General features: G+C 33.0%; 1 protein-coding gene across 7 annotated transcripts in view; it reads right to left on the bottom strand.

Annotated features, from left to right (window-relative positions):
- lin (protein lines homolog) overlaps positions 1 to 27,550 on the bottom strand; it is a 47,664-nt gene extending 20,114 nt beyond the window's left edge. Inside the window, exons 1-5 of one of the 7 annotated variants that reach the window (XM_076481118.1) lie at positions 19,105 to 19,243; positions 16,897 to 16,976; positions 15,160 to 15,373; positions 3,450 to 3,583; positions 1,870 to 2,167 (exon numbers count right to left, since the gene is read on the bottom strand). In XM_076481118.1, coding sequence (XP_076337233.1) covers positions 1,870 to 2,167; positions 3,450 to 3,583; positions 15,160 to 15,316 — 589 coding nt within the window. In that variant the 5' untranslated portion in view covers positions 15,317 to 15,373; positions 16,897 to 16,976; positions 19,105 to 19,243. Of the gene's footprint in view, positions 1 to 1,869; positions 2,168 to 3,449; positions 3,584 to 15,159; positions 15,374 to 16,896; positions 16,977 to 19,009; positions 19,319 to 27,363 lie in introns of those variants that run through there. The other 6 variants (XM_076481141.1, XM_076481149.1, XM_076481125.1 and 3 more) reach the window with 6 other exon arrangements.
- Between the last annotated feature and the right edge of the window lie 427 nt (positions 27,551 to 27,977).

Genomic DNA, 27,977 nt, shown 5'->3' with positions numbered 1-27,977 from the left:
AGTATGAGTGCACTTTGACAAAAGGAACAGAGAATATTTTGAGAAAAGAAGACAAAATGATTACTGGAATAGTAATATATGCCTGTGGTAACTTACACCACAATGTAAGTGAATCACAAACAAAATACTAGTGCAAGAGTAATAGAGAAAATAGTTTAGCTTGTCAACTGAAATTCTAAAGCATTTTAATAAACCAAAGTGGACTTTTCACAAGAAGAAGAAAACTATATATATAAATGTTATGAAAACCTATAATCTCTGCAGTGTGAAGAATTTGTTGCACATATGTTTAACTTGTTCCAAATATATATTCATGATTTTGAAAACAAGTGCATGCTCTCTATTTATCATTATATTTATCACCAACAAGTCACAGACACCTACTGTAAAAGAATCCTAAACCCAACAAGGAGACAGTATATGTTTATACTGCTAAGCATAAGTAAAAGCCTTTATTTTGAAAACTGGTGAAAATTATATCTAAATTTTGACACTGACTCTGCATTACGCATGTCAAATATTGTAGTGACAAAAATGGAGATGATCAAGATTGCTGTGGGATATCTCTCCCTAGTGGTAATTGGATTAGTTGACAGTGAGAAAGTTAATGAAGCAGGAGAAACTATGGTTGAGCTGACCAAAGTGGAGCAAAAATGAAAATCTGGCTCTTTGAGTAACTGGTTTGGCAAGTACCAGAGAAAGAAAAGCATGAGAAGTGTTTTTTCAAAACTGAGACAGGAAATTAATTGTCATAGAGTTTATGGATATGAAGCCCAAAAGAGTAGAAAAACTATATACAGAGGGCACCACTGAATGAGAATAGCTATTTATATGAGAGAATATCTGAAACAATATATATGTATGTATATTCTGAAAAATCTGTAGACACAAATTTTATAGGTTCTAGAGATTATGTAAATACCATATGTAAACTATACAATGGACAAAAGTATTTTTATTTTTTTTGTATGAACATAAACTTGCTCTCCAACTTATTAGAGTCTGAGTCAGACTAACATTTTCAATTGAGACATATCTTGCAACCAACCTGATTTTTTTTTTTCATACAACAGATATTTAAATCTTAAAATCTTGCCAATATTGTGTTGATAGACATAGTAAATTTGTAACCACAGTCAACATTCCTGATGGAAGTAGTTTGTATAAACCCTGTCTATAATCAGCATCTTCAGTCATGGTTTATATCTGTTGTACCAGTCAAAAGTGAGAATTTCTAATCTTCTGTTCATACTCCATCATACTGGTTAAACTATGTGAAATGATATTGAACTAGCTTTCATATCATACACTGTACAACTAAATTTATTTATCAAACTAAGCAAATGCATGGACATTTCTCATAATTCTTACAATATAATGAAGTTGGTAAATAACATGATATTTTATCAAAGAAAACAAGAAAATACAATAAAATGTAACGTATAAACTGACAAATATAAAGTAATATCAGTAACATTTTGTAATCAGCAGTCTTAGAAAATTAATCTTATTCATCATATTCAGGACTGATTGGTTTGTTTTAAATTTTGCACAAAGCTCCTCAAGAGCTGTCTGCACCAGCTGTTCCTAATTTAGCAGTGTAAGATTAGAGAGAAGGGAGCTAGTCATCACCACCCATCTCCAACTCTTGGGCTACTCTTTTACCAACAAATAATGGGATTGACCGTCACATTATAATGCCCCCACCGCTAAGATGGCAAGCATATTTGGTGTGACAGGGATACAAACCTGCAACCCTCATGTTACAAATCAAATGCCTTAAATACCTGGTAATGCTGGGCCTTCAGGATTGAAGCAACCTTCCTTGAAACAGTGATGTAAACAATTAGCTCAGTGGTCAATACTAACCTTGCTCCCAACTATTAGTAACAATGTCTATGACTTCTTTACACCAATTAGGATGAGAACCTTTCTTAAGACCACTATCTACAGTCATTACTGAATTGTACGAATTTGAGGAATACATCAAAATATCACAAAGGAGACTTAGTTGTTCTGGATCAGTATTCTCCAAAATTCTGTTTTTTAAACAGTTTAAACTGATACATAAATAATCCATGCTGGCAGGCAATAAACAAAAATATGTGGTTAATGTCTTCTTTGCAGCAAACTTGACAATTTTTTCTTCATTTTCTAGAAACATAATCTGAAAAAGAAAAAAACTATGGTATATAAAATATCCAAATTTCATTAACCACCTGTATTTAAAAATTAAAATTAAAACTATTTAAGCATATGACATACACAATAATAAAAAAAAACATTACCTGCTTCTACTAACAAAAATGAAATGTACCTTAGTATTATATTGACTGAAATATAAGATATGATATACGTAATGTTATACAATTTCAATATAATATATATTTATATTACATAAATTAAGCAGATAAACTGTTTGTATTAAAACAAATTGAAAGAAGTAACAGTTTCATTTTGGGTGTACTTACTGACAAAGAATTATTTCATTACAAACTACTACTTTTACAGTTAGAAAGATCCGTTTTTTAGAAGAGGTATGATGTTTCATTCTCAAGTAAAGTTTTAACAGTAAAGAAAGGCTTAGTATTTTATATACTAAATACTTTATCCTCAGGATGCTAACCTCCCAATAAAAAAAACGTGTCTAAGTACTTGACACTGTTTTTTGTTGTTATTTATAGATTTTATAGAAGTACAAATTGAAAACATTTCAGGAATCTTAAGAGAGACAAATTCACAACATAACTAGATGTCAAAACCATGACTGAACATACACTAGCACATTAGATCCAGTAAACTTTTTACAGTTAAAAACCAAAATGAATTATTTTTGAAACCAACAACAGTGGTAAGAAATATTATGTATCCTGCTGATACTTATCTTTTAATTCAATTACACTAGAACAAATATTCCACAACTGAGTTTTGAAAAATGCTACTCTGTCATGTAATACATAGATAAATAAACAGTCAAAACAAGGGTTACATTTTCAGAAATTAGGCAGATTTTAAGAGATATACTGTAACAATGAAAAAGTTTGCAAAATATTGGATAACATAATCAAATTTTAAAGTAAAATATCAACTGAATAATGTACAGAGAAGAAAATACATTTCGAATGATGTTTGTACAGTTTTCTAAAACACATCATAAGGCATCTGTATTTATAAATTATTTAATGTTATCAAAGTTGTATAATGCAACAAAATTTTGTTTGGGATTTGTATCCCCTTCTAGCAGTCAGTCGCATGCTGAAGTTTGACTTAAAATCCTAAGTTTTGGTTTACTACATTTTAAAATTAAACTATTATTAGTCTATAGAGTATTTTCCTAAAATTGGTAATCTAATCTTCCTTAAAATTATATATATAGGTCAGTTTCATTCAAAACTTAGAAACAAAGAACTTTTATCATTGTATTTTAGTATAAATACACAGATACATACCATTTTCTGGGGTATATCTGAGTGAATTAATTCCTCTTTGATGCCCCACAAACTTTTACAGACTTTCACAGAAAGTACAAAAACCTCTCCTAAAGTCCGTATTAGGCTTAAAGTGAGTAGCAGTTCACGACAATCTAGAAAAGTTAATAAAACTATAAACTTAAGTTTCTCCAATCAAGAGGTGTCAATTTCACTTTTCAAATTTGTGTTCCTTGAGAGAAAATAACTGTATTACAGAGTTCATTACACTTTACAAAATTGATTTGAATATTCTAATGTTGTGAGAGGTTGAATCAGATATACAAGATTCTACACTACAAGTTAGATGTCTAACACTTGTACATTTGGTTTGTAGTTGATCTTTCCCTCATTCAGTAATGCCATGTTACCAGGGTTATATTACAGCTGGAGGTAACTGTATATACAGTATACACAGGATAAATGATGGTATTGCTACATATTTCAGGACAGAACTTACAATATTGTCCATGAAAAAAAACAAAAAACACTATGATTGTCAACAGTAACACTTTCCAAAAACCACACTTTAATAGTTATATTCCCATAAAGAATTATACAGCCATAAGTCTAAACCCTCACAGATAAAAACTGTGATATTTTTAAATATTAGAAAAATAATAGTTCACTTCAGGATTCATTCTGCTTTTAATATCCAATCAATTTCTCTTTCATGTTTTATTTACAAATATTTCCTAAACTTACAAGCAAATATAATTTAACAAAATTCATTTCAGGCACAAAAATAATCTATAGAAAAAATTTTAAAAAGAAACTACAATATCTGTGGTTTGTTCTGAAGCATTATAAATTTCTAATTAGTTTCTAATCTGGGTCTTGAAACTTTCCCAGAAGACTATAAGATATTTTTTGAATAGTTTTTCTCCATACACTGAATGAATAGTTAATAATCTGTTCTATTAAACTGTATTCAAACATTACCTGCAGCTACTTTTGAAACTGTGCTTCATTAGTGATTGTTCAGACTGTGGCATTATAAAATGGGTGTGAATAAATGACATTACTAGTAAAACATTACTGACAGACAGAAAATCATATGAAATATAAGATGTAGCTATTTATACGAGGTCTGTTCAAAAAATACGCGGACTGTTTGAATTGTGCGGCTCCAGTTGGTTCCAGTGGAATCCGCTTGGTGTCGCTAGGTTCGCACAGATCAGCTGATTACGATGCCATTTCCCGATTGCAGATATCTTCGTTTGTGTATTAGCTACGCGGTTTTAAGTGAAGTGCGATTTTTTTGTTTGGCGGATTTCAGAATGAATGACCTGAAAGACCAACGACTTGCTGTGAAATTTTGTGTTAAACTTGGAAAATCTGCGACTGAAACTTTTGCTATGCTTAACACGGCTTACAGTGATGTTGCTATGAAGCGTACGGCATGTTTCAAGTGGCATGAACGTTTTAAGGATGGTCGACAGTCCATTGAAGATGATGAGCGTCCTGGACGTCCTTCCACGTCAACTGACAACCCACACGTCGACAAAATCAACACCTTGGTGCGGACAAATCGACGTCTGACTGTTAGGGAGCTTGCTGAAGAGTTTGGAATATCAGTTGGATCTTGTTACGAGATTTTGACCGAAAAATTGAAGATGCACCGCGTTGCTGCGAAATTTGTGCCTCAGAACTCGTGAGTTTTTGGCCAAACACTCGATCACTGTTCTTCCCCACCTCCCTACTCACCTGACCTTGCTCCTTGCGATGTTTTCTTGTTCCCCAAACTCAAAAGACCCTTGAAAGGAAGAAGATTTGAGACGATTCCCGAGATTAAGGCAAATGCGACGAAGGAGCTGGAGGACATTACAAAAGAAGCGTACCAGGATTGTTTCAACAAGTGGAAACACCGTTGGGATAAGTGTGTGCGTTGGGGAGGAGAGTAACTTGAAGGGGTCCCAGACCTGTAACTTCTAAATAAAGTACATTTTGTTTTATAACATCAGTCCACGTATTTTTTGAACAGCCCTCATATTGTTAATGTATGATAGTTTCTTGGTAAATATGTGGTTTAAAATAAACAGAAAATTAAAAATCTAAAATTTGAGCCTCTTACTTTATTAACTTGCTTAAATATAAATAAATTTGTAAAACTCAGAGAAGCTCCCTCATTTTCTATGAAGTTTAAGATTGTTTGCTAAACAGCCTCATATGTACTAACAGAAAGAGCACTCTAAATAAACCTTAAGTATAGTCAATGCTCCCACTGTAAACTATTAGAGAAATCACTTAGCTTATTCTGATCATATTTTACTATTCTGAATCCTTAAAGAACTTCTTTAACCAATTTATATATGTTCACTATATTTAGTTGACAGTTCTTGTTTGCATATTAATTAAATCAGTTTAACATTTTTAACTTACCAGAACCACCTTAAACACAGTACCATTCCCAGCATAAAAACATCGATGAGAAGCAAGCAAAGGAAGCCTAGCAATGACCAAGTGCATCCACCATGTGTCACAACACAGAGAAAAGCACAGAATAAAAACTGAGTAAGTGAGCAGGAATACTGTGAACATGTGTGTGCAGACTTATAATGACTGATTCAACTTGAAATTCAAAACTCAACTGCCAAGAACCAACATCCATGCAGGGAGTAGGATGAAGGCTCCCAATGACACATGTATGATAATATATGGTGACTGGTTTAGCCCAAAATCCAAAACTGCCAAGAACCAACATCCATGTGGGAGTAAGATGAAAGATTCCAATCACATTACACATGTGAGGATGTGATGTTGATCAGTTCAGCTCTAAATACAAAACTCAACTGTTGGGAACTAACACCCAAGCAGGGGTAAGATGAGGGATCTCAATAATCACAGTGTAACTGTGGTCAGTATGTTGATTGGTTCAGCTTAATTTCAAAACTTAAGCACTAGGAACCAATTTCCATGAGTAGAGTGAGAGATTCCAATCATGCCTATCCCAGCAGAACACTATCAACTTATCCTCAATAAATGGATGCATTACTTAAAATTTATATATTTCACATTTAGGAGCCCCCCATGGTGGAATCTGAAAAAATGTTCATGCTAGAGATAGTGCAATGGATGACCACAACACCCTACATCAAAATGCAGACCAAACCCGATTTATCCAATCTAAGAAATGGCAGGGATGTGCAGCTATCCTTATTTGCTATACCCATGTAGTTTATGGGTGAGTATGGTCCAAAAGAGCCATATTTATGAAGCAAATATATTGCAAAGAATAACCTACAAGTAATTATGGAACAGTGCACAATTAATGACTATGGAAGAAAAAAGAAAATACAATCAACATGGCCTTACATTGCAAACATGAGTACTAAACTAAGTAAGGTGAAGTATATCTGGCCAGACACCACTCATCACAAAAGCACGATCCAGATCAAGACATGGGATAGGCCCCTAAAAAAGATAAATAATGAAAAAGTTATTGTTTGAAGAATGGCAGTAACAGGTAGAAGCAGGTTGATGATAAAAAAACAGAAAGATGATATAGATAGTGAGAGAAGATAGTATGAGTAGTGGACCACATGACTGCTTGAAGAATTTCCTCTAAAAGATGATGCAGATGAGATACCAGAGAAAAAGTGGGGTGTCTAATGTGATGGGAAGACACCTGGAATAACTGAAGAAGAAACCAAGGAATAATAAGCCATTCAAATTAAGAGCCAAACCCAACTGGTAAGGGTGAAAGGAGAGAGATCACAAACAGGGAATAGCTGCCAAAGGGATGAATAGATGGGAATTGAATATCATCGAAGAAAGCTCTGCATGAGATATGACAATGAAAAGCATGAACAAGACAAAGTTATATATTTAAAAACAGCTGGTATGGGCTGAGAAAGAACTAGTAGAGGGGCCATTTTTAAGTATATAATTTTCTCTACAAGTTGGTTTTCTCATCATCAAGGACTTAAAGTCCATCCAGATCAGACCAGAAACAGAGGAGGGAAATGTAAGGAAGTGAAATTGGCAAGGAGCAATTACCCTCCCTAGCTGCCAAAATCTTAGGAAAGATCAATCTGGATAAAAGAAGACATAGGATGAATGATACAGAGTGCATGAAATGTCAATGACAAACAAGTCCAACAACAATGTCCACAAGCCAAAAGGAAGGGGAAATACACATAAGGGAATAAATGAAACATCAAAGAAAAAGACAAAAGCTCAAATAAAAGTAAAATAAGGCAATGAAGCACAATATTGATATCTCAATCTGAAGGAATTGCATGCTCGGGAGGGTGACTTATCCATAAAGAATGTAACAGGAGGGTCAAAGAATGAGAGGCAAAAACTTTATGGTATCAAGAGAAATGAAATTTATGGGGTAAAGCCACCCACATGCAATCAAGGATACTGAAGAACTTTGAACAAATAACTAAATGAGGAAATCCATAATAACAAGAGCAGTGGGAATAGCTGGGGAGATTCCCCGACTCAAAGATCAATGGCAGAAGATGTTCCTCTTACATTGATAAGAAGTTTGAATTGAACATGTCAACAATGAAGTTATTCAGCATGATAAACCAGATTTCCTCACCAAGGACTGGATAAAAATAGGTGTGAAAACAAAGGGCAGGAATAGTGGGATACTCTACCCTGAACTGAGACTGCTGAAGAAAAGATTTCTGGGTTTCCACTCTTTGCCCATCTAAGCATAAAAAATGCTTGCTCCAGTCTTTTATATCTCACTCAAAAGCCTTAGACAATTCCACCACCAACTTTAATGTACCCCTTATTTAGCTACTGTATATAAGCACTTCATTCCAATAATGTAATTATGTTTTCAAGACATGAACTGTCTTCTAGTGGGGAAATATGGTAGGAGAGTGTCAGTGAAGAAACGTATTGGATGCACATTTTCAGTTCACGAAAATATTAATTTCCAAAACATATTTACCATCTGCCAATGCTATAACTAGAATTCCATCTTTAGAAAACAGAGAAGCTGGTGTATGTATGATCCATGTAGAAAGCATCTGCATAGAACAGGAATGTACTAAGAGAAAAAATGATAAAAAGTGGAAGAACCACACTACATCCAGAACAGTTATGTTATTCACTTGGAACTTAGCTCCTATATCAATGGTGGAATAGAATAAGAATACTCAACAATATAAACTAGCCCCAACCAGATAGCCAAAGTTCCACAAAATTAAAATGTTGTGGTACATATATCCAATGTTGGTGGCTACGGCTATTGGACTATAACATTTTTATATATATAATATATGTAATTTGATTGAATCCCAACCTGCAACCATACTATGATGCATTTCATACCACTGTAATTACTGTGAACAAACTTTCTCCTCCACCTAAAGAATTCCAAAAGGTAACAACTCAGAATAAAACAATGGGATTGTGTATGTTGTACTCAATTAAAGGAATAAAACTCAATCTGGAATTATGAACATTCATCTTCACTCCCCAACCAAGTTGACAAGGAGTATTCTGTTTGCCCCTGGAATTATCGAGAGGATTTTGAACCTGTGCTCAAGGACCTAGAATGGAACTACTTTGCGTTTGGAATTATGAAGATATATAGTGGACCATCATCCAAGGGCTATGCACTCCTCATCCAGATAACTTTGTGTCAAATCTGAATGGAATTATGAGTAAAATCCTGTGAAGGCTGATGCCACTCTTACTGGCATCTTAAGAAAAACATCTAGGGACCTTAGTAGAAAGATCCCGACTCTGCCTTCTTCTTCAGAAGTGGAGAAACTCAATCAAACACTCTAGAAAAAAAGCCTCTGTTCACCACCACAGCAACTGGAAACTAGGGGTGGTAAGGACTCTTGAGCTCCATTAATATGGTTTGGGGAGGTAAATCACATTGATAAGCCCTGAAGAACAGTTCTCTATAAACTGTCCCACAGGTGAATCAAATTCCCTACCTTTTTAAAAGCAAACCAATCCTGATTAATTCACCTTGAAGATTGGCAGGATTACCTTTAGTATTATTCATAACACTCCATGAGTGTTTGTCCATAATAAGATAATACCATCTGCTTAGATGGTCTTATGTAACACCCCATTTTGACAGAGTCTGTTGCAACCTGTATTAATTATAGTGAAAATGGTTTCTAGTATGGAATTGACATGAGAAAGCATACCTGCCTGGGCAACACTTGCCACTGAGTGGGATCCAGTGAAAAATAAAGGGATCCTGTATATGATTGAGGAAAATACTCACCTCTAGTTAAAGTCTAACAGATGTGGTCAAAATAGATAAAAGGGGTAGTTAAAAACTCTCATAAGTGGATACTGCCAGCTCATGAAAGTAATGAGATGGGAAACTATCTGAAAGTGTCACATACCAGCCTGCACAATGTCTTCAAGAGGGAAATTGAATCAGGTGACAAATGACATATAGATATGATGAAGCTGGTGAGATGTGATACACAAAAGATTCCTTTCATTTAATAATCCATTATAGGCCATGTAAATCAATTTACAAAGCCACCTTGTGAGTGTAACAGAGATAAGTGGCAGGAAACTGAAGGATCCCAATGAATGATCAATTGGTTCCTGGTACCTTGAAATGAGTTAGTATGAGCCACATAACAGTTGAAGGCCATGACAGGACATAATAAACAATCAAGATTGGAGCAGTCATAAATATGAGAAGTGGCTGGCAAATAGTTCTGTGAGAAGAATATTTCTTCTTTCCTGGTTGATAGTGTCTTGAGAAGAAAAGAAATACTGGGGTTAAGCAGGGCAAATGTGAAATGATAAAGAGTTCTATATACAGGGATTGCAAACAACTCCAATGGATGACATCCACAAGCCAACAAGAAATACAGCTTAAGTAAAAGCAAAATAAAGAATACAAAGCTAAGGGTTCAAAAGGAGCATGAGCCAATGCTTGTTAAACAATTGTAAAACCCCAATTCAGTAATTCAAGAGGTAATTTTGGCCAATGAATATGAAAGGATTTTAGTAGACTTGAAAGAATTCAAGGCTCAAAAAATTCCAATATTTAGAATATCCATAAATAGTGGATAAGAACATCTTATACAAAGCTACCGTAGATGAAGCTAGTCCCTTCTCAAATACTCAAGTTACAATAAGGAGTATGACAGATATTTTTGGATGAAGAGGGTTTAACTTCCTTTGAATATACCACTGATGATAAATATTCCATCTCCATTGATAAATGTTTTTTGTTGGCCAACAGAAAGATTTAGTTAAGTACAGACAAACCTTAAAAGTTAAACCCTCATGTCAAGCAAAAAGCCACATAACATGAGTCAGCATGAAGTCTGAGTTTCCAAAAACATAGGTGGAGAATGTCTGATCATTACTGTCTCAACAAAGACTTCCAATGTGGGAAAGATAGAGGTGGACATTGTTGTAGAAACCATGCTTGAGCTTGCAAATAAGGTGCAACTAAGAGAACTTGACAGGGAGTTAAATGAACTATTGTCAGAAACCAGGGCAATAGCTGACTTGAGGAAAAAGCATACAGATGTAAACCTGTCCAATTCTCACTGAACACAACTACTGCCAATACTTGAGAATGAGATGGAGACCAAAACAATGGCAGCTGAGAATTATGAGTCACAAAGGCATCAATTATTATAGATCTGAACTGAGAGCAAATACACTGAAAAACCTTGAAATGTAATATCCATTCTGTTAAAAGAATCCAGATGGATCAAAACAAGTAATTAAGTTCATTACTCCTTAAACATAACACATGACATGCTAAATAACTGATACAATGTGAATGAGCCCAGTAGAGAAGATAGAAGATAAGAAAACAGCTCAAGAATGTGGGTTTTGTTGACAAAAAGTGTGAGATACTACTGTGGAATTGTCAGAATGTATCATAATATTTTTTCCATCAAAATAAATAGCCTTTAAACCACTGGCAGATGTAATGCAAGAAGATTGAGAACATTTATATGGAAGGTAGACTTGTCTTCATCTAAATACCCTGGAACTCCTGACCTTGAAGGTAAGCTCCTCATACCTGAAGAGATGCATCTGTGGACAGATGCATCTCAAGATGAGAGGGTGGAATGAGTACCCCAATAGTAGTGTTCCTCTGATCCAACCACCATTTGTAATTGACAATGTTGCTTCTAAGTAATGAGAAAGGATGACCCAAATGAATGGAATGAATGATCTACTGGTCATGCAGTGATCATTAAAAGGACCTCACATGTGCTTGTTCCAAAGGAATAAAAGGCTCGAGAAAGGCCCACATACCCATAAGATAGAGAACCAGCCACAAAGTAGTAGGAGATAGAAGTAAAAGCCTAATAGCTCTTTCCCTGGCTTGGAGCATGAGAATGGTTGGTTGAGTGCAACTTAAGTATTGAAAACACCCAGTGGATAACATATTGTGCCATTGACAAAACAGATTTCTCCAATCTGATAAGGAAGCTTCTGAAAGGAGAATGAGAGTGTTTCCTGCTAACTGATGGGATGGAGCCAGAAGGAGACAGTCATCCATACAATGAACACATCCATGTGCACATGCCCAATAAATGCATATGACAAGAAAAAGCTCGAACAACTGTACAGAAAATGTAAGGTGTTGATGCAAGACTAAAATGAAGGGTCTGGAACTGTAGTGCATGACCCTTGTGCACAAATCTGAGAAACCTTTGGGAACATTCTGTTATGGAAATATGAAGATAAGTGTCAGTAACAATGAATTTGGTCATCCAGAAACCTGGTGCAAAATGCTATCACAGAGTGAAGAAAGATTCCCTAGTGAAATGAGGAAGATCTAAGAATGGTTTGAGTTGAAATAGACTCATGATTGGACACCAATCTTCTGTCTTCAGGGGTATCATGAATAAAATGGAATAAACTTCCTGAAAAATGGGCCTGACCCTCTTTACTGCTTTTTTTTTACTGACAACTCTCTTATGGCCTGAGAACAGAGCTGCACATCTGTTGGAAGTGAAAAGGCAATATATTGAGCAGACAGTGGTGGAGGTTATGTAAACTGAATGACCAATTCTGAAACCAGAACACGGTATACCCATCGATCCATAGTGAAAGAGCTCTAAATTTCCACAAAGTGATGTAATGGTGCTCTCACTGCTCTCCCATCCCCAGGATAGTCACCAACACTACTGAAACTGGTCCACCTGAGCTAAACATCCTTGAGATTATGGATAAACATTATTATTGAAATGTAGTAGAAAGTTAGCAAACACTATGGGTCAATATTCCTCAATTACAGACAGAAAGATGAGAAACTAAAAATGATAAAGATGGATGTAAACAAATGGCATTTAAATGAGGTTCTAATGTTTCTGGAACTCCAGCAAATAATACAAGACAAAAAAAAAAAAGGTTTCCTGTAACTCTGAAGGCAGAAAACAATAAACAAACCCTTTCTAACAGGGCATCTCTACCCAAAAAATCCAAACACCAGTCCAACTAGAAAACAAAAGAAAGAACAAGAAAAGACAATCTGACTAAGGTAGGCATCAGCAAAATCTCCAACTCATCTCACTATCCAATCTGTACAGCCAATGGTCCAAAAGGGGTCCATCCATTAAGAATCTAAGCAAACCTCCTTCTGTAGGTGATAAGCCAAAGTATGCTGATCAGATAAGCATGGGGGACAAGACATAGCTATCCTCTCCTGTAAATGAGTGGCAAATCTCTCAGCATGAACAGAAGTATCAGAAGAATGAAAAAAAACATGTAGTCACATGTTCTTCTTTCTGCCCACAAGGAAGAAGTAGCATCAAATTCAATAGAAGAGACCCCCAAAACCTCACACACTTTTGTAACTAACTGAAGAAAAGGGGCTGGAAGTGGCTGCTCAAAATAAACCTCTATTGAGGCTGACCTAATGAAATAAGGAACTGGAAAAAGCAAGTCTAAATTCTTGCCATTCTTATCTGGGTCATCTTAGATCATGTCTTGGGCATCTTTGACTGAGAGTGACCCATCCCTGACTGTTGACAAACATCAGATAGTAGAAGTGGAAGAACAGAGGTCTAGTTGGTCTCAGCAGTAGAAACATTAACTTGGGAATTCGTATCCATCAGTAAGTTTGTGTTTGTTTTGTTAAATAATATAAAATTATAAAGGAAAAAAATAACTGAAGAAATGCTGACCATATTCAAATGCACAACATAAACAGTAAATACACACAGAACTTCTGTTGATAGAAAGCCATGGTATTATCAAGCCTTTAAAATGAGAGGTGTATTTTTTGTTGGGTTAGGCTACATTGGCATCTAACTCATAACATTCAGTAGCTAAAAATATTCTTCAGTCACAATGGATACTGTTTTACACATACCTTACTATTCATCTCAAATGGAAGGTGGCAAAGTTCCTTGATAAGACAAAGGGAGTGTAATCCCCTAAAGTAAAATTCCTAAGAAAACAAATACCAGAAACAACTAAGGATCTAAGCTAATTTGTTAACTGCTGAAGAAGAACTTAAGGCAAGCTGGGAGAATAAGTAGATGTGACCTTCTCCACTAAAGCTATCAGGTTACAATGCAGAGCCTCATAAAGAAAGTATAACAAGAGCAGATAGAGAAGTTGAATAATCACAAGACAAAGACAAGCAGATTGAGAGTGAAAGAATGTCAAAGAAGTAAATGAAAAGAGCCTAAGCTGAAAAAATGGCACCAATTGATTGGAGCCCTTAGCAAGGAGGAGGAAACCAACCACAGGCTTCAGAATACAGTTCAAGGTTGAAGAGGACATGACAACTGAGAATCAACACAAAGCTGATATAGCAAAAACAAAAACTACACAAATAGAAAATTTAAACTGGGGTAAAAAAGAGAAAAAAAGTAAGGTTTGGGATACATGCAATAAGCTCACCTGTTACCCACATACTTGAGTTCCTAAAGTGATGAACAAACATGTGATTACCTGATCATTGTCTGAAATACAAGAAGCAGATCTGAAGCACCAAAAAGAGCAGATCAAAAATGTCCAAATATACCAGACCCAGCAGAAGTTAAGTGATAATAGGGTCATGAACTCCGAGTCTGAGGCAAATAATGTAGGATAGAACCGACCAATTGATATAGAATGGCAATACCACTTCTCACCATCAGAGTACCTCCAGTTGCCATTGAAGTACAGCATGAGTCATCTTGAGAAGTGCCTGGACCCTAATAGTCTTCAGAAATGTGAATATAAAATTTGAATAATTTCATATTAAAGATTTTTTTTCCATTGAAGTAATAAAACCAATTTAGGAAAAATAAGTTTCATGAGATGGTTTAAATATTTCAGTTTTGAATACAGATACAGTGCAAAAGATTCAAACAAAAGACTGAGCTTTTGGTTACATAGTTTTCAAGCTGAGATCTGTGCAAAGAAGTAGTTTAATGTTATAGTACACATTACTAAGTGCAGGGTAAAGAGACTTAACATTTTAGCATGTGAAAAAAAAAACTTTTGGCAATAGTACAAGACACTAACAAACTGCTCTGTGGAGAATACATACTGTAATATGAATCAAGATCATTTTATTGTTAAGAATAATTTCCTCATAAATTTGTTCAGTTAAATCTGACAGCACTCTCCAAAATCCCTCATATTCTAACTTTTAGTGGTCTGTCAAAACATTTTTCTTTGTTAATATTTTATGGGGATCAAGAATTATATGCAAAATTTCAGATTATTTAGTCCAAATTCAAGAATTTCTACATAGCTAGCAAGAACTTCTTACCAGTATCTTGAATGTCATGATTGTTATGAAAACTTGCTATATCAATGATTTCTTGAAGTAATCTCACAGCATCTTGATAACTCAACTTCGAATTACAAAAACATCTGCTCCTTACACTAGAATAGATTTCTTTAATCTGTTGATGATGAGATTCCATCTTAGCTTTATAAAAGTCTGGATCATCCGAGTTTCCAAGCTTGTTTCACATCATAATCTGCAGATATTTTAGTTGTGCAATTAGTTCTCTAAAATGCACATATTACAATAATATGTACTAAATGTATATTTTTATTTACTAACAATCTCATAAGCAGGTGTACTTTCTCAGTATCTTCAGCCTAAACACACAGGAAAGAATAAAATGTACTTTGTACCATATCACCAGGGTTCCTGACTAAAATTAGATAATCTGTTTTAGTTTATTATAATAAAAAAACTATGTTAAGAGAAAGTTTAAGCAAACAGGATTGTACTTGATTGGAGAATTCTTCATCAAATTAAATTTTAAAAAACTAAAACCTTTATAAAGTTTTACAAAGAAATTTCCAACCACTTCACTCAACCCTACAGAAAAAAAACAAAGAAACTATATCCCTCTTGGTCCTCAGATAAAGCCATAACCATCACCATCCTTTATCCATCTGAAAATGAAGTTACCAACTTAATAGGAGAGTAAGCAGTTCAACAAAATGTACTTCACAAAGAACTTAAAAAACATGCTTATCAAAATAAAAAATCCTGAAGACAGAACACACAATTATTATCTAGGAGATTATGTGCTCCTGAAATAAAATCTGTACAGGGAAGACTATTAGTATAAATAATAATAAAAAAAAAATTATATCATGATAAACAATATGTATAACCGTGCATTTACTATAAACTAATAGCCACCTGCTATTTATTTATAGCCTCAAGTCATTTGCAAAACAGCATCAGTATTCTCACAGCCAGCAACAGCCAAAACCTTTACTCATGTCATTAATATAAATCAAAAGAACAAAGGTCCTAACATTTAGTCCTGAGGAACAACTGTTACAAAATTATTCCAGTTTGACAGAGCCTCCTATTATTTGTACATTTTCTTTTTCTTAATCCAACAAGCCAATTTATTCCACACATCTGTATAGATATAATTTTTAAACAAAAATGCCAAAGCTACACCTTTGCTGTCACCTACATAAGCAGTATTCTTTTCAAAAAATATCAAAAGATTAGTATAGAAAGATTTATCCCATTAATATCTGACAAAAGTTTAAACTTCTTCAAACAACTTTACAAAGCATCTCTTGTTAGACTTTCAAAGGCTTGTCCACCACTTATGTAAGACTGAGTACTGACTTTATCACCCTGTCAATAATGATTTAATGTCCCTTTTGTTTCATAATAGTCAACAAAATACATCATTGTTTAACAAAAAAAAACTATAACCTGTTTGTTCTTAGGTCACTTATGGTGTTTATGCTGAATGCTTAATAATCAAGTTGATTTTTTTTAACTTAGCTTAACTTAGGAGTTTTATAGCACTCAGTTTTTTTCATGCAGTGTATCAGTTAAGTCTTACGTTACATTTATGTACTAGACTACAAATAGGTTTACTATTACCATTATAAGTCCGTGTTTAGAACACTTTAAGTGGTGAATAAATGTTAACTAATAAATATTATTTTGCTATTTTAATAGATATATCATTTACTTTGCTTTAAAACATAAAGAAAAATAAATATTTATTACTACCAAATATCTTTTATTCTTTCTCAAGTCAGAAGGGTTGAAAATTTGTGTTGGAATGTCTACACTGTTTTCTAATTTCTAGCCTAGAATACAGTGAAATGGCTCTAAAGTGTTATTTATCTCTCTTTCTGAGAGCAAACATAATTTTATCCATGACAACATTTCTTTTTCTGTATATTTTTTTTTACCAAAAATGTGGTGATTAAATAATTACTTCAAGACTGATGAAATAAGGGAAAATTAGGTGCATTCTGAACATATAGAAAAATTAATTTTATTTAAATTCTGTAATTGTTATTCATCATTAAACAATGGTTTCCTTTCATTTTTGATGGCCTTTCATGCTAGTAGGCATATAATCACCTTGACAAGTTTTATCATTTCCACTGAAAAGAGGAGTAACATTAGCCAACTTTCAATTTGTTGGCACCTGCCCTCTATTTAAGGCTTTGTGAAACATATATTAACAAGTGACTCACACATCCAAACCTAAAACCTCTACAAAGCCCTTGGAAAAATATTACCTGCTCCAAGAGTCTTATCATTCTTTAACCACCCCAGTTTTTCTTTTTTCTTAAGCTCATAGTTAATGTGATCTTCTTGTTTAATCATGTTTCCAACAGGCAACTGTTTAGTATAAGAAACACTGCTGAACTCTTCATTAGTAAAAAAGTGAAAACAAAAAGCAGAATTTTGCAACCTAACCATCTCATAATCGTCATAAATGAGCCATCTCTTATCAACCCTCAAAGATTCCACTCCCACCCTAACATTTGTTTTCCTTTAACATATTCAAAGAAATCCCTGCTGTTAATTTCACATTTCAAGCCAACCTTTATTTATATACCCTTTTCAATTGTCTAGTGCCCTGTTCAACCAAGTAACTTGATCTTCTATTGTCCTCCAAATCTCCATCACTGCACTTAATTTCAATTTTTTTAAAATTTTAATGCTTTAATTTTAACTGTTATACCTTTGCAAGTCAACCTAGTATTTCACTTGCAACTTCCCTTCTTTTAATACAAAGAATATATTTACTTTGAATATTTAAAAAAGTTTCCACATATGATCAATAGTTCCAATTAGTTCAGTTGCTCAATTCAGAATACATAATTCTTGTTGCAGTCCTTCAACTTCAGCTTTTCTGAAACTTGTTACCAGAAGCTTATTATTTCTGATCTCCATATGGAGTGTAACTTCATTTGTAACTGATCAATGATCATTTGCATGTAGATGATCCCATAGCTCCATCCTCTCATCAACTTACATATTAGAAATTAAATACAATTTTAAAATAACCTTGTTCCTATTAGCATCAACTGATGAATAAAATCATTCTGAACAGTTCCTAAAAATGTGTATGCATCATTGTTTGATTGAAACATTTCCTAACCTATAGGTCTTAAATTCAAATTACTTTTAACTATGATTTTATTAACAAATTATATCTTAATATTACTGTAAAATTTCATTTATTTTATCTGTGGAAGACAGTAAAAAATTCCAACTAAAAGCTATTTTCTTCCATATCCATGAAAAACAAAAAAAGATTCATTCTCTTTGCTCTTATCTTTTATATTCTCAAGTTTAATGAAGACCTGATTGGTCTGTGTGGCCACTAAAAAAACTGCTCATGAAACTCTAAATTTAAGTGATTATTTCCCCTATAAGATAAATAATATTTTTTTTAATTTTTCAATCTTCCATATTTTACTTTAAAAAGCTCACACATTTCTGAGGTATTCAAGAACTTTTAACTTTAAATGGTGTTTTGTAACTAATCAGCTGCTGGCCAGTCAACCAGTTCAGGTGACTTTTATATCACTTTTGCTTTAGAGTAAACATAGAAATGGACAAGGCAATCTTAGACTGAGCCTATTACTAATAGTATTAGCACTAGTATTTTGTCTCTGGACACATTATTCTTAGCAAATTTGAGCAAATTACATGAATGGCCACCTTGACAAAAATGACAGCTTTACCATAATATTACCATTAAGTTAAGATAGTGTACACCTCAGATTTGGAATAGACAGGCTAAGCTCACAAACCGTGTGGTTTATAAAAGGAGAATTGATGATAAACTTAAAAATAAAGGGTGGATTGAAAATTTTACTTTTCTCAAAAGTGGATGTACGAAGAGAATGTCACTTTTCATTAGTATGGCGCTGTTTAATCTGCATACCATTATATACGCCTAATATTAAGTACCTGTACGTCTTAGTGGTGTAAGTTAATGCATTATACGAAAAAGGAAAGGCCATATATACTTGTGGAATTTAACATTTAAACTCTTGGGTACGCGATTTCTAACAGTTTACGGCATAGAACTGCGCTCACTTCTCTCTTTCGGATCTCGACTCTTGATTTAAACAGACGACATATTATGATACTAACACCAGCTCCCCCAAGCATTGGAAACTAAATATTATAAGTGAATCTTAATTATAACACAAAGGACAATTAATTAACGTTAGACTTGAGTTTTTATTTTTCTAAATTGTCCAGATAATTTACTCTTATCCAGATCTATTGTTAATAGATCAGACATAATACAGATGAAGTTAGATTTTGCCTTAGACTTAACAGTTAATTCTCCTCTAGAAGTTTGTTTGTTTGTTTTTGAATTTCGCGCAAAGCTACTCGAGGGCTATCTGCAGTGTAAGACTAGAGGGATTGATATCACATTATAACGCCCCAACGGCTAAAAGAGCGACCCTCGGATTACGAGTCGCAAGTCTTAACTCACCCGGCCACTATACAAGTATATATATATCAGATTGTGACTAAAAGAGATTAGCAAAATACAATGGTTCAACAAGGTGACAAAACCAGCAAAGTTCCAGTGGTTATTTTTGACCTCCCCCCAGTCCCCAGTTACTGAAAAACATCTTTACCTCGTTCAACTTAATGATTGACTCAAATTGATTTTCATATTTTGAAGTTCCTGTTTATATCTTTCATAGAAAATAAAACTGAAATCACACTTTGAAGAACTATACCAAAACGGTTTAATAACCACAAATCTTCAAACAAAATGAAGAAAGAACTTCTCTTCGCAAATCATATTAACATGCCTGATCGCCCTCTTGAAGACATTAAACTAACAGGAATAAAGATACATTTTACATCAAATAGAAACATGAAAATTAAAGAAGTTTACTGGATAGCATTAATACTGTAACTTTAAATAGCACCAATTTCGATTCCCAGATTCTTGACCTTCGTTATTTTGTTTGTAGTTAAGCGCAAAGCTACACAAAGAGCTATCTCTGCTCTGCCCACCACGGGTATTGAAACCCGATTTCGAGTTGTGCCAATTGCAGACATAACGCCTTCGGAATCTCAAAAAAATCCAAAAAAAATTGTAATTAAATTTATTTCTGATCTTTTACTGTTAGCATTATCCATATTTTTATTTATGCTTTTTCTAGTTTTTTTACATTGGAATTATTTTCAACACATATTTATTTACAGTATAATTTTCTTTAATTTTCATCCTCTTTCGTTTTTATTTAATTTTTAATCTCATATTTAACATATTTTTAACTATTATCACTTTTACGTTTTTCTTATAATGTGCACATTTCTTTTGTACGAACAAACCTTAACACCAATATTTCCAGTTATGATTGGCTAATCTTCAAGCTCAACTCATTTGGAATGTCTTGCTTACGTGATGTCGACTTCTGTACCTATATATTATAATAGGCTTAATAATAATCATCCTTTATTATCCTGAAGAACTGTAAACTATTCAAAAGCATTTGAATATCTGGTTGTTTGTTGTTTTTTTATTCATTGTAACTTTTGTGTGTGATTCTCTGTGCTAACTCTTTTAAGAAAATTGAATTTCACAGGATTATGAATAGAGTTTCGAAAATATTGCTCCCATGATTTTAAGGGATAATAGAAACACAAAATCAGATACCAAATTCAAACTCAACAATCATGCAAATCTACTTTTAGAATCCCCATCGTACCTGGGTGACCCTTTGATACATTAAGTCAATAATAACAGGGCTATGCCATATAGATAGACACCCAGGTTATCCAAAGTCTATCTGTAAAGTTTGGTCCTGCTAGGTTGAAAACTGTGGAAAAAGGTTAGAGAGAACCGAACACACAATATGAATTGATATATGGATTATTATCCTAATAATATTTGATCGGTTATACAATCCATCATTTTAAGTTCAACGATACAACCATTGTTTTAACTTTAAGACATTATGATTTGTTTCTTTTTGAATTTCGTGTAAAGCCACACGAATGCTATCTGCACCTTCCGTCCTTAATTTAGCAGTGTAAGACTAGAGAGAAGGCGGCTAGTCATCACCAACCAACTCTTGAGCTATTCTTTTACCAACTAATAATAGTTGACCATCACATTATGGCGTCCCTGTTGCTGAAAAGGCAAGTATGTTTGCTGTGACGGAGATTAGAACCCACTACCCACAGCTCACGAGTCGAGCGCTCTAATGTTTCATTATACAATATATATTATGTGCTTATATCATAACTACGGAAATCAACTTTCAGTGAAAACTAATCAACTTCACATACTTTCAGAGTGTATCTGTCTAGGTTTTGGGGCAATATATCCAGCCGATTTCTAGGCTTGAGAAAGAAAAATATACATAATAATATATACGACTAAATTACACACTCACAATTTCAATAAAGTGTGAAAATCGGTAGCATAAATCACCACTCGCAAGAGTAGATAAATTTACGATATTCATCGCCCACTGTTAGAAAACTCACTGAAATAGTTCCAAACAACCACGTAGAGACAAAGTAAACAGTGAACTCGAGAAATTTATCTAGTTCGACCTATGAAGGTCGAAACGTTGTTCTCTGCTTTATTAGAGAAAGTATCAATGCCAGCCATTCTGTGATACATTTTTATTTCCAATGTGTTTCTTGTCATCAAGAACTCGAGAAATGAATCTTCGACTGACAATTTGTAATTAAGGGAGTATAATTGTACAAATTATTTTCCAACTAATGTGCATTAGTAAAATGAAAAATAAATTTTTCAATAGTGGAAAATGAAAGACTTGATTAATTCTTAAATGCGAAAAACAAAGTCGCTTTAATTAATTTTGAAAACTACCATATGATATATTCAGTACTGCATTCATTATTATTGTCGAGGTTTCATAAAATATTCGTAGCATTGTTTGGATGCTGTAAAACTATAATTAATAATTAAATAAGGCTTCAGGCCCTGGTATATGTACACACATTGTTTACTCTAACAAATCTTTTCTGACTAGTATAAAATGGAACATTTCCAACTAGTATAATTGTACTTAAATGGCTTCTACATTTCTATGATACTTTATGGGTTTGGAGAAGCTTACGTTGATAACAATATATATATATATAAATTATTAGGGGTGGAAATCTCAACTTTCAAGAATTAATAGCTCTACAATTTTAAGAAGTTTTTTTTAGTAATTGTGCACAGATTTTGACACAGTATACCTAGTCCAGCTGTAGGCTTTGATAACTGAATTGTTTCAAAGACAAACTTGGCCAATAACAATGAAAAAACTGAAAATATCTTCTCTTTTAAGAATCATCATAAAAATAGTCCTATAACCTGCACAGAAGTTTTCTAGTGGATTTGCCCAAGTTTAAATACACTAATGGTTTTTCTCTTGGCTTGTGAAAAATATGTATAATAATATGATAAAACAAATGGATGAATTCTGAATTTCTTTAACAACTGAAAAATAACCTTTTTTGCTGTCAACAATATTTTACCAGCTGTGGTAGCCATTGAGATAGAAGGTCTTGAATGTTTTGAGAATAAGTCTGCATTTGAAGATGTTTTTTGCCCATATGTTCTCTTAGAATGTTTGTGAAATTCGCTAATATGAACAACTCGTGGTTATAACAAAAATGATAGATAATGTATGATAAAATCCTTTCAGGAGAGATAATAATTGTAAAGTAAATAAATTATTGTCTAATGGATAAATTAAAACAGTATGCACTATTAAAACTAACATACTGGTACTTCTTTAAACAATTTTTAAGAGGTGAAGAATAAATGGACTTCTATATGGTTATAAAATAAAATTAAAAAATATATTTATATGTATAAAAGGTGTGAAGTCAAGTTTGTATTTAACTAGATAGATAGAAATGTACAATAACATTACAAGCTCAAAGAGTGCATGAAATATATGAATTCAAATTAATGAGTAACTGTTTGAATTGTTTTATAGCTTGTAAATATATAAAACTGTAAAAACTAAATTGGTCTGGTTGTTTTGTGTTGTATTTCTTATGTCCATCTTTTAATTAACTCAATTACATAAATTTCAAACAAAGAAACCTGAGAAATGCATCTAGATTCTGATTAGTATAAAATGGAACATTTCCAACTTGTATAACTGTGCTTAAATGGCTTCCACATTTCTGTGATACTTTAATGGCTGGGAGAAATTTATGTTGGTGACAACAACAAAAAAAAAACTTACCTTACAACTAATTGTGTGGTTGCCATTTTGGCTGTGGTGTTTTGGTGCACAGAACAAATAAATAAGGAGGGAAAATTTATGGTTACACCCAAGTGCAAAGACTGTTTTATTGATATTTTACAATGTCAATTTATTATGTTGCCACCATCTAGAATTGTGATTGAAGCTGTGAATAAATGTGAGGAAGCTATTATTTTTTTGAGTGTCAGCTTTCTGCTTGCACTGGTTTACATTTATGGATGGACAGTTATTTAGCTTCCAACTGGAATGTTGACCTGTCAAGTGGATCATATAGAAATGTCTGGGGATATCTTATTAGCTAGTAGTATTGCTTCAATTGCACCACATCCAACAAAAATCATACACTGATGTTTCTGATAAAATATTATGCATAGATTATGAATGCAGATGAGTGGGATTTCCAATATGTTTGTAAATTATTGAATGTGTAGAATAAGTCACTTATACTCAAGGAGACACAGGTAATACCAGTCCAATAAAACAGCCATGTATAGGCTTCCTTGGAATATGTAGATCCTTACTAGTCTAACATAAAGGTTTAAAATGATGGAGAAACATACATTTGTGTGTACTTTGTTTTCTCTTGTAATAATTATGAAACAAGAGTATACCAAGATTCTAAGTAAACTTTGGGTGAATTAAAGTGACTGCATCAATATATTTTTCCTGTCATAAAGAGAGACTGTATGGAAATGTATCACCCACTGAGCTTATTACATGTATTTCTTATAACATGAACAGTTGCTGTGGTTTGTAATGATTTAAATGAATTCTAATACATTTATAAACCTATGCAATCATTGCTTTCTGAATATTTTGGTGGAATTTCATGTTGAATATTAACAAATGTTGGTTATATTGTAAAACTACTGGTGGTTTCTTATATGTGTGCATTTTACACAGTGTCACAATTTTGTCTCAGAAGGAGAGGTAACCCATTTACAAGGTGCAAAATGAGGAAACAGACTTGAACAATATGAAAAATGACATGGACTTTGATAAGTTATAGGAAAAAATCCTTATACTATTTGATTAGGTCAAAGTATTCTTCCACTATAGTGACAAGTGAGAGTTTCCCACAACCCATTATACTAATGCAGTACCAGATAATTTTTATATATTTCTATACATTTTATTATTACAGTATATTTGTTCCAATTTACACATATAAATTACAAATATTAGTTTATTTAAGAAAATGTAATGCATTTACAGATTTTACTTATTATGAATAGTTAAAAAGCCTTATGTTAATTAAGAACATTGCACCAACACATGTTTTTAGCAATCAATAAAGACTAATCTCTTAAGAAAAAAGTTGTCTAATGCACAAAATAATGGATATCAATTGTGTTAGTATATGAAGAATTATTTTAAAATTAATTTTTTTCAAGATGACAAGGTTATTGATTAATGTCAGGGTTAAAAATAGAATTTTAACATGTTAACTGTTCACAAATTCATGAACTTATATTCTGATTTGTTTTGTTTATTTTACAAGTAGCACATGTTTTCTACCAACATCATGTTATTCCTTATATATTACTTGCTGCAAACCAACTGTCTATTTGCCTCTTACATCTTGCACTTAGAGTTACAGAAATTAACTATAATAAGTCTTAACACATCAAATATGTAAAGCAAGATTTTAGGCATGACCTAGAATATACACATTTACTTCAAAATATATATATTATTGAAAATTCATATCTATTATGGACACCTAAAGCTATTAAATATATTCAAAGCTGTGATAAAACTATTTTACAAGTCAGGTATGTGGTAAAACTGTATGCAAAAATAAGAATACAGTGGTTAGGATGGAAAGTGATGGACATATAGATTTGTATGATGGTGGTAGTGATGAAGAACAGTGTGGCTGTAATTGTGCAGGACTGACTATGATGAGGAAAACAATGAAAATCAAGTAAAATTGAAACCATTAAAAATGATCTGTTTATCATGCAGTATTCATTGGACATGTGAAGAGCCAAGCACAAATTATTATTACGTGATACTGAATAATTAAAAATAGTTCTTTGAGTCATGAAGATGATGCCAAATAATCTTTGATATTTCAATGACTTTGTTGGAAAATGAAATTCCAAGCACTTTCCATCCCAGAATGTTCTTTTTCAGAAAAAAGGCAAATATAAAAAAAAAAACAGTAAGTCTAGAAAGACACTGATAACATTCTTTCAGATGAGAAAGCAAAAATATCAGCACTGGAAAAGTAAAACTCCAGAATATGAACAGTTACATCTCATTAATTAACAGCTACAGAGATATACCACCACAGATCATGTTATCTGTATTATATACAAGTTTGATCTACATGTAGTGTGGATAGAAAATTTGAGGATATGGATGCTGTGTAAGTAACACCAGAAAAATATATATATGCAAGATTGTTTGGTCAAAGGTTTTGATCACAGAAAACTATGTATATAATTTGTTGATACCTTTCACATCACCACAGATAAAAAAAGGTGGGATTCTTATGTTTCCTGATAACATATTAACTCAACAGCTAGTTAGGATAATCTTGAGATGACATAATCAAGTAATAAGGAGAATAATTTTATGCCTCAGAAAACGGTCTTTCATTTGAGGATATTCATCAATAATCACAAAGTCGAAACACCATGGTCTCCAATTCTGCCATATTTACAAGTTTCTTCATATTCTGTTCTTTGATAACCAACTAGTTTATGTCTAAAAGAAATAAGAAACTGACTGAGTCAATTGGTCAAAATATTTGCTTTGGGCAAATAGAAAATTCCCAAGCACCTTCTCCTATCATATGCTTTTCAAAAAATAACAAGCTTTGTATATCATGTGAAATATGACAAACCGTCTTGATTATGGAGTATCTTATTTCCAAATAAAACAAACTGACACTACTTTATGCCTAAACAAATGAGTCTCTCAGAGTAACAATGTGGTGACTTTAACCAAAATCTTACAACCATATTTTACCACCACTTTTGGATGGGACAGCATAAATCGTTTGGTGAGAAATACTGAATAGTGAATAAATTACACTGCAGCCCAGTGTAAAGTGTTTGAACCACTAGATAAATGTACAAGCTCCACAAGATGTCTTGCAACTCTTATGTTATAAAGGCCCAAACAAGCAACAAAAATGTATTTATATAAACCAACTCAAAATAGATAAACAGTTATTCTGCTAACACCTCCATAGATAATTCTGATGACCAATGGAGCTAAAAGGGGTGCTGATAAGGCTGTTCTTATCTTTGGTACTGCAAAATGGTTACTGATTTATACTAGCTAAATGAAGCAGCAAAACAGATTGTATAAATTATTGTATTTGACATTACGTAGTGCATACGTAGAAGACAAGGGTGTAAAATAGGTGCTCTTAAAGTTTGTTTCGTTAATCTGAATATTCAGATAGTGTTCATGTTTTGTGAGATACTAATTTTGTTTAAAATATATAAATCATGCTATTTAATATGCAAAGTTTGGTAGCATTTATAGAACATGTTGACATGATATTGAAAATTACTAAGTGACTACACTGTTACGTATAGTATGTTAAACTTAAGATTCGTATTATCCAGAAAATTGCAGAAAATATGTGGAAATACCTGTTAATAAAATATAGAAAATTGGAATTTTTAAATATGAAACTTTCACCTTGAACAAATTAACCTTGACCAAAAATGCAAATTACATAAATTTAATTATCTTTTATTCATAGAAATTAATTTTCATAAACATTGTTTTTGTCAAACCTGTATCAGCATCACAAAAGAATATTCACATATGTTGTACTTCTTTGAGCATTTCCTATACCCACTATAAATACAGACTGGATTAATGTAAGAGCTTTAATAGATATAAAAATTGTTTATATTAATGATTAGAAGTTTTACTTTTCAAAACATTTGTAATGATAGAAACTTTAATAAGTAGTCTGACTTACGATAATTCTTAGCTTTCAAAGTGTAAAAAATGAATTTCCTGGAACTGACCTTGAATGTATCTAGTGACTTTGCATAGTCACGATCATGCTAGCTCATACCCGAATACCGTATGTGGTAAATTATTCGAAACATACGTCAACAAATTCTATGTGTTCACTATATAATTAGCACTATAAATTTTCACACACCACACTGGCTGTATAATAAGAAACAAAGAGCTGAGGTCAATTGGTCAAGTGATAAAAGTAAATAAATAATATTTGTGTTTTTTCAATATTTCTCATTGTCTAATAAAATTGTCAATTGTAATCTCGTGATGTTATAATATTTCCAATTCTTATTAAATATTGCATTTTTTTACATATATGTGTTTTTCCTTACGTATTTCCTTCCGCTAGTACGGTGGTATGTCTCCGGATTTACAACGCTAAAATCAGGGGGTCAATTCCCCTTGGTAGGCTCAGCAGATAGTCCGATGTGGTTTTGTTATAAAAAAGCACAAACACACCTCCTTACGTATTAAATGCTAGCGGCCCATTTCCCCCCGAAAAGTTTATCGAAAGGTAAGTTATATGTCTTTTTATAATATTTTATACACTAATTTAAAATTAAA

This window comes from Tachypleus tridentatus, chromosome 2 (genome assembly GCF_004210375.1).
Source record: "Tachypleus tridentatus isolate NWPU-2018 chromosome 2, ASM421037v1, whole genome shotgun sequence".
Classification (NCBI taxonomy): Eukaryota; Metazoa; Arthropoda; class Merostomata; order Xiphosura; family Limulidae; genus Tachypleus; species Tachypleus tridentatus.
This window is presented reverse-complemented; position numbering and strand designations above follow the sequence as displayed.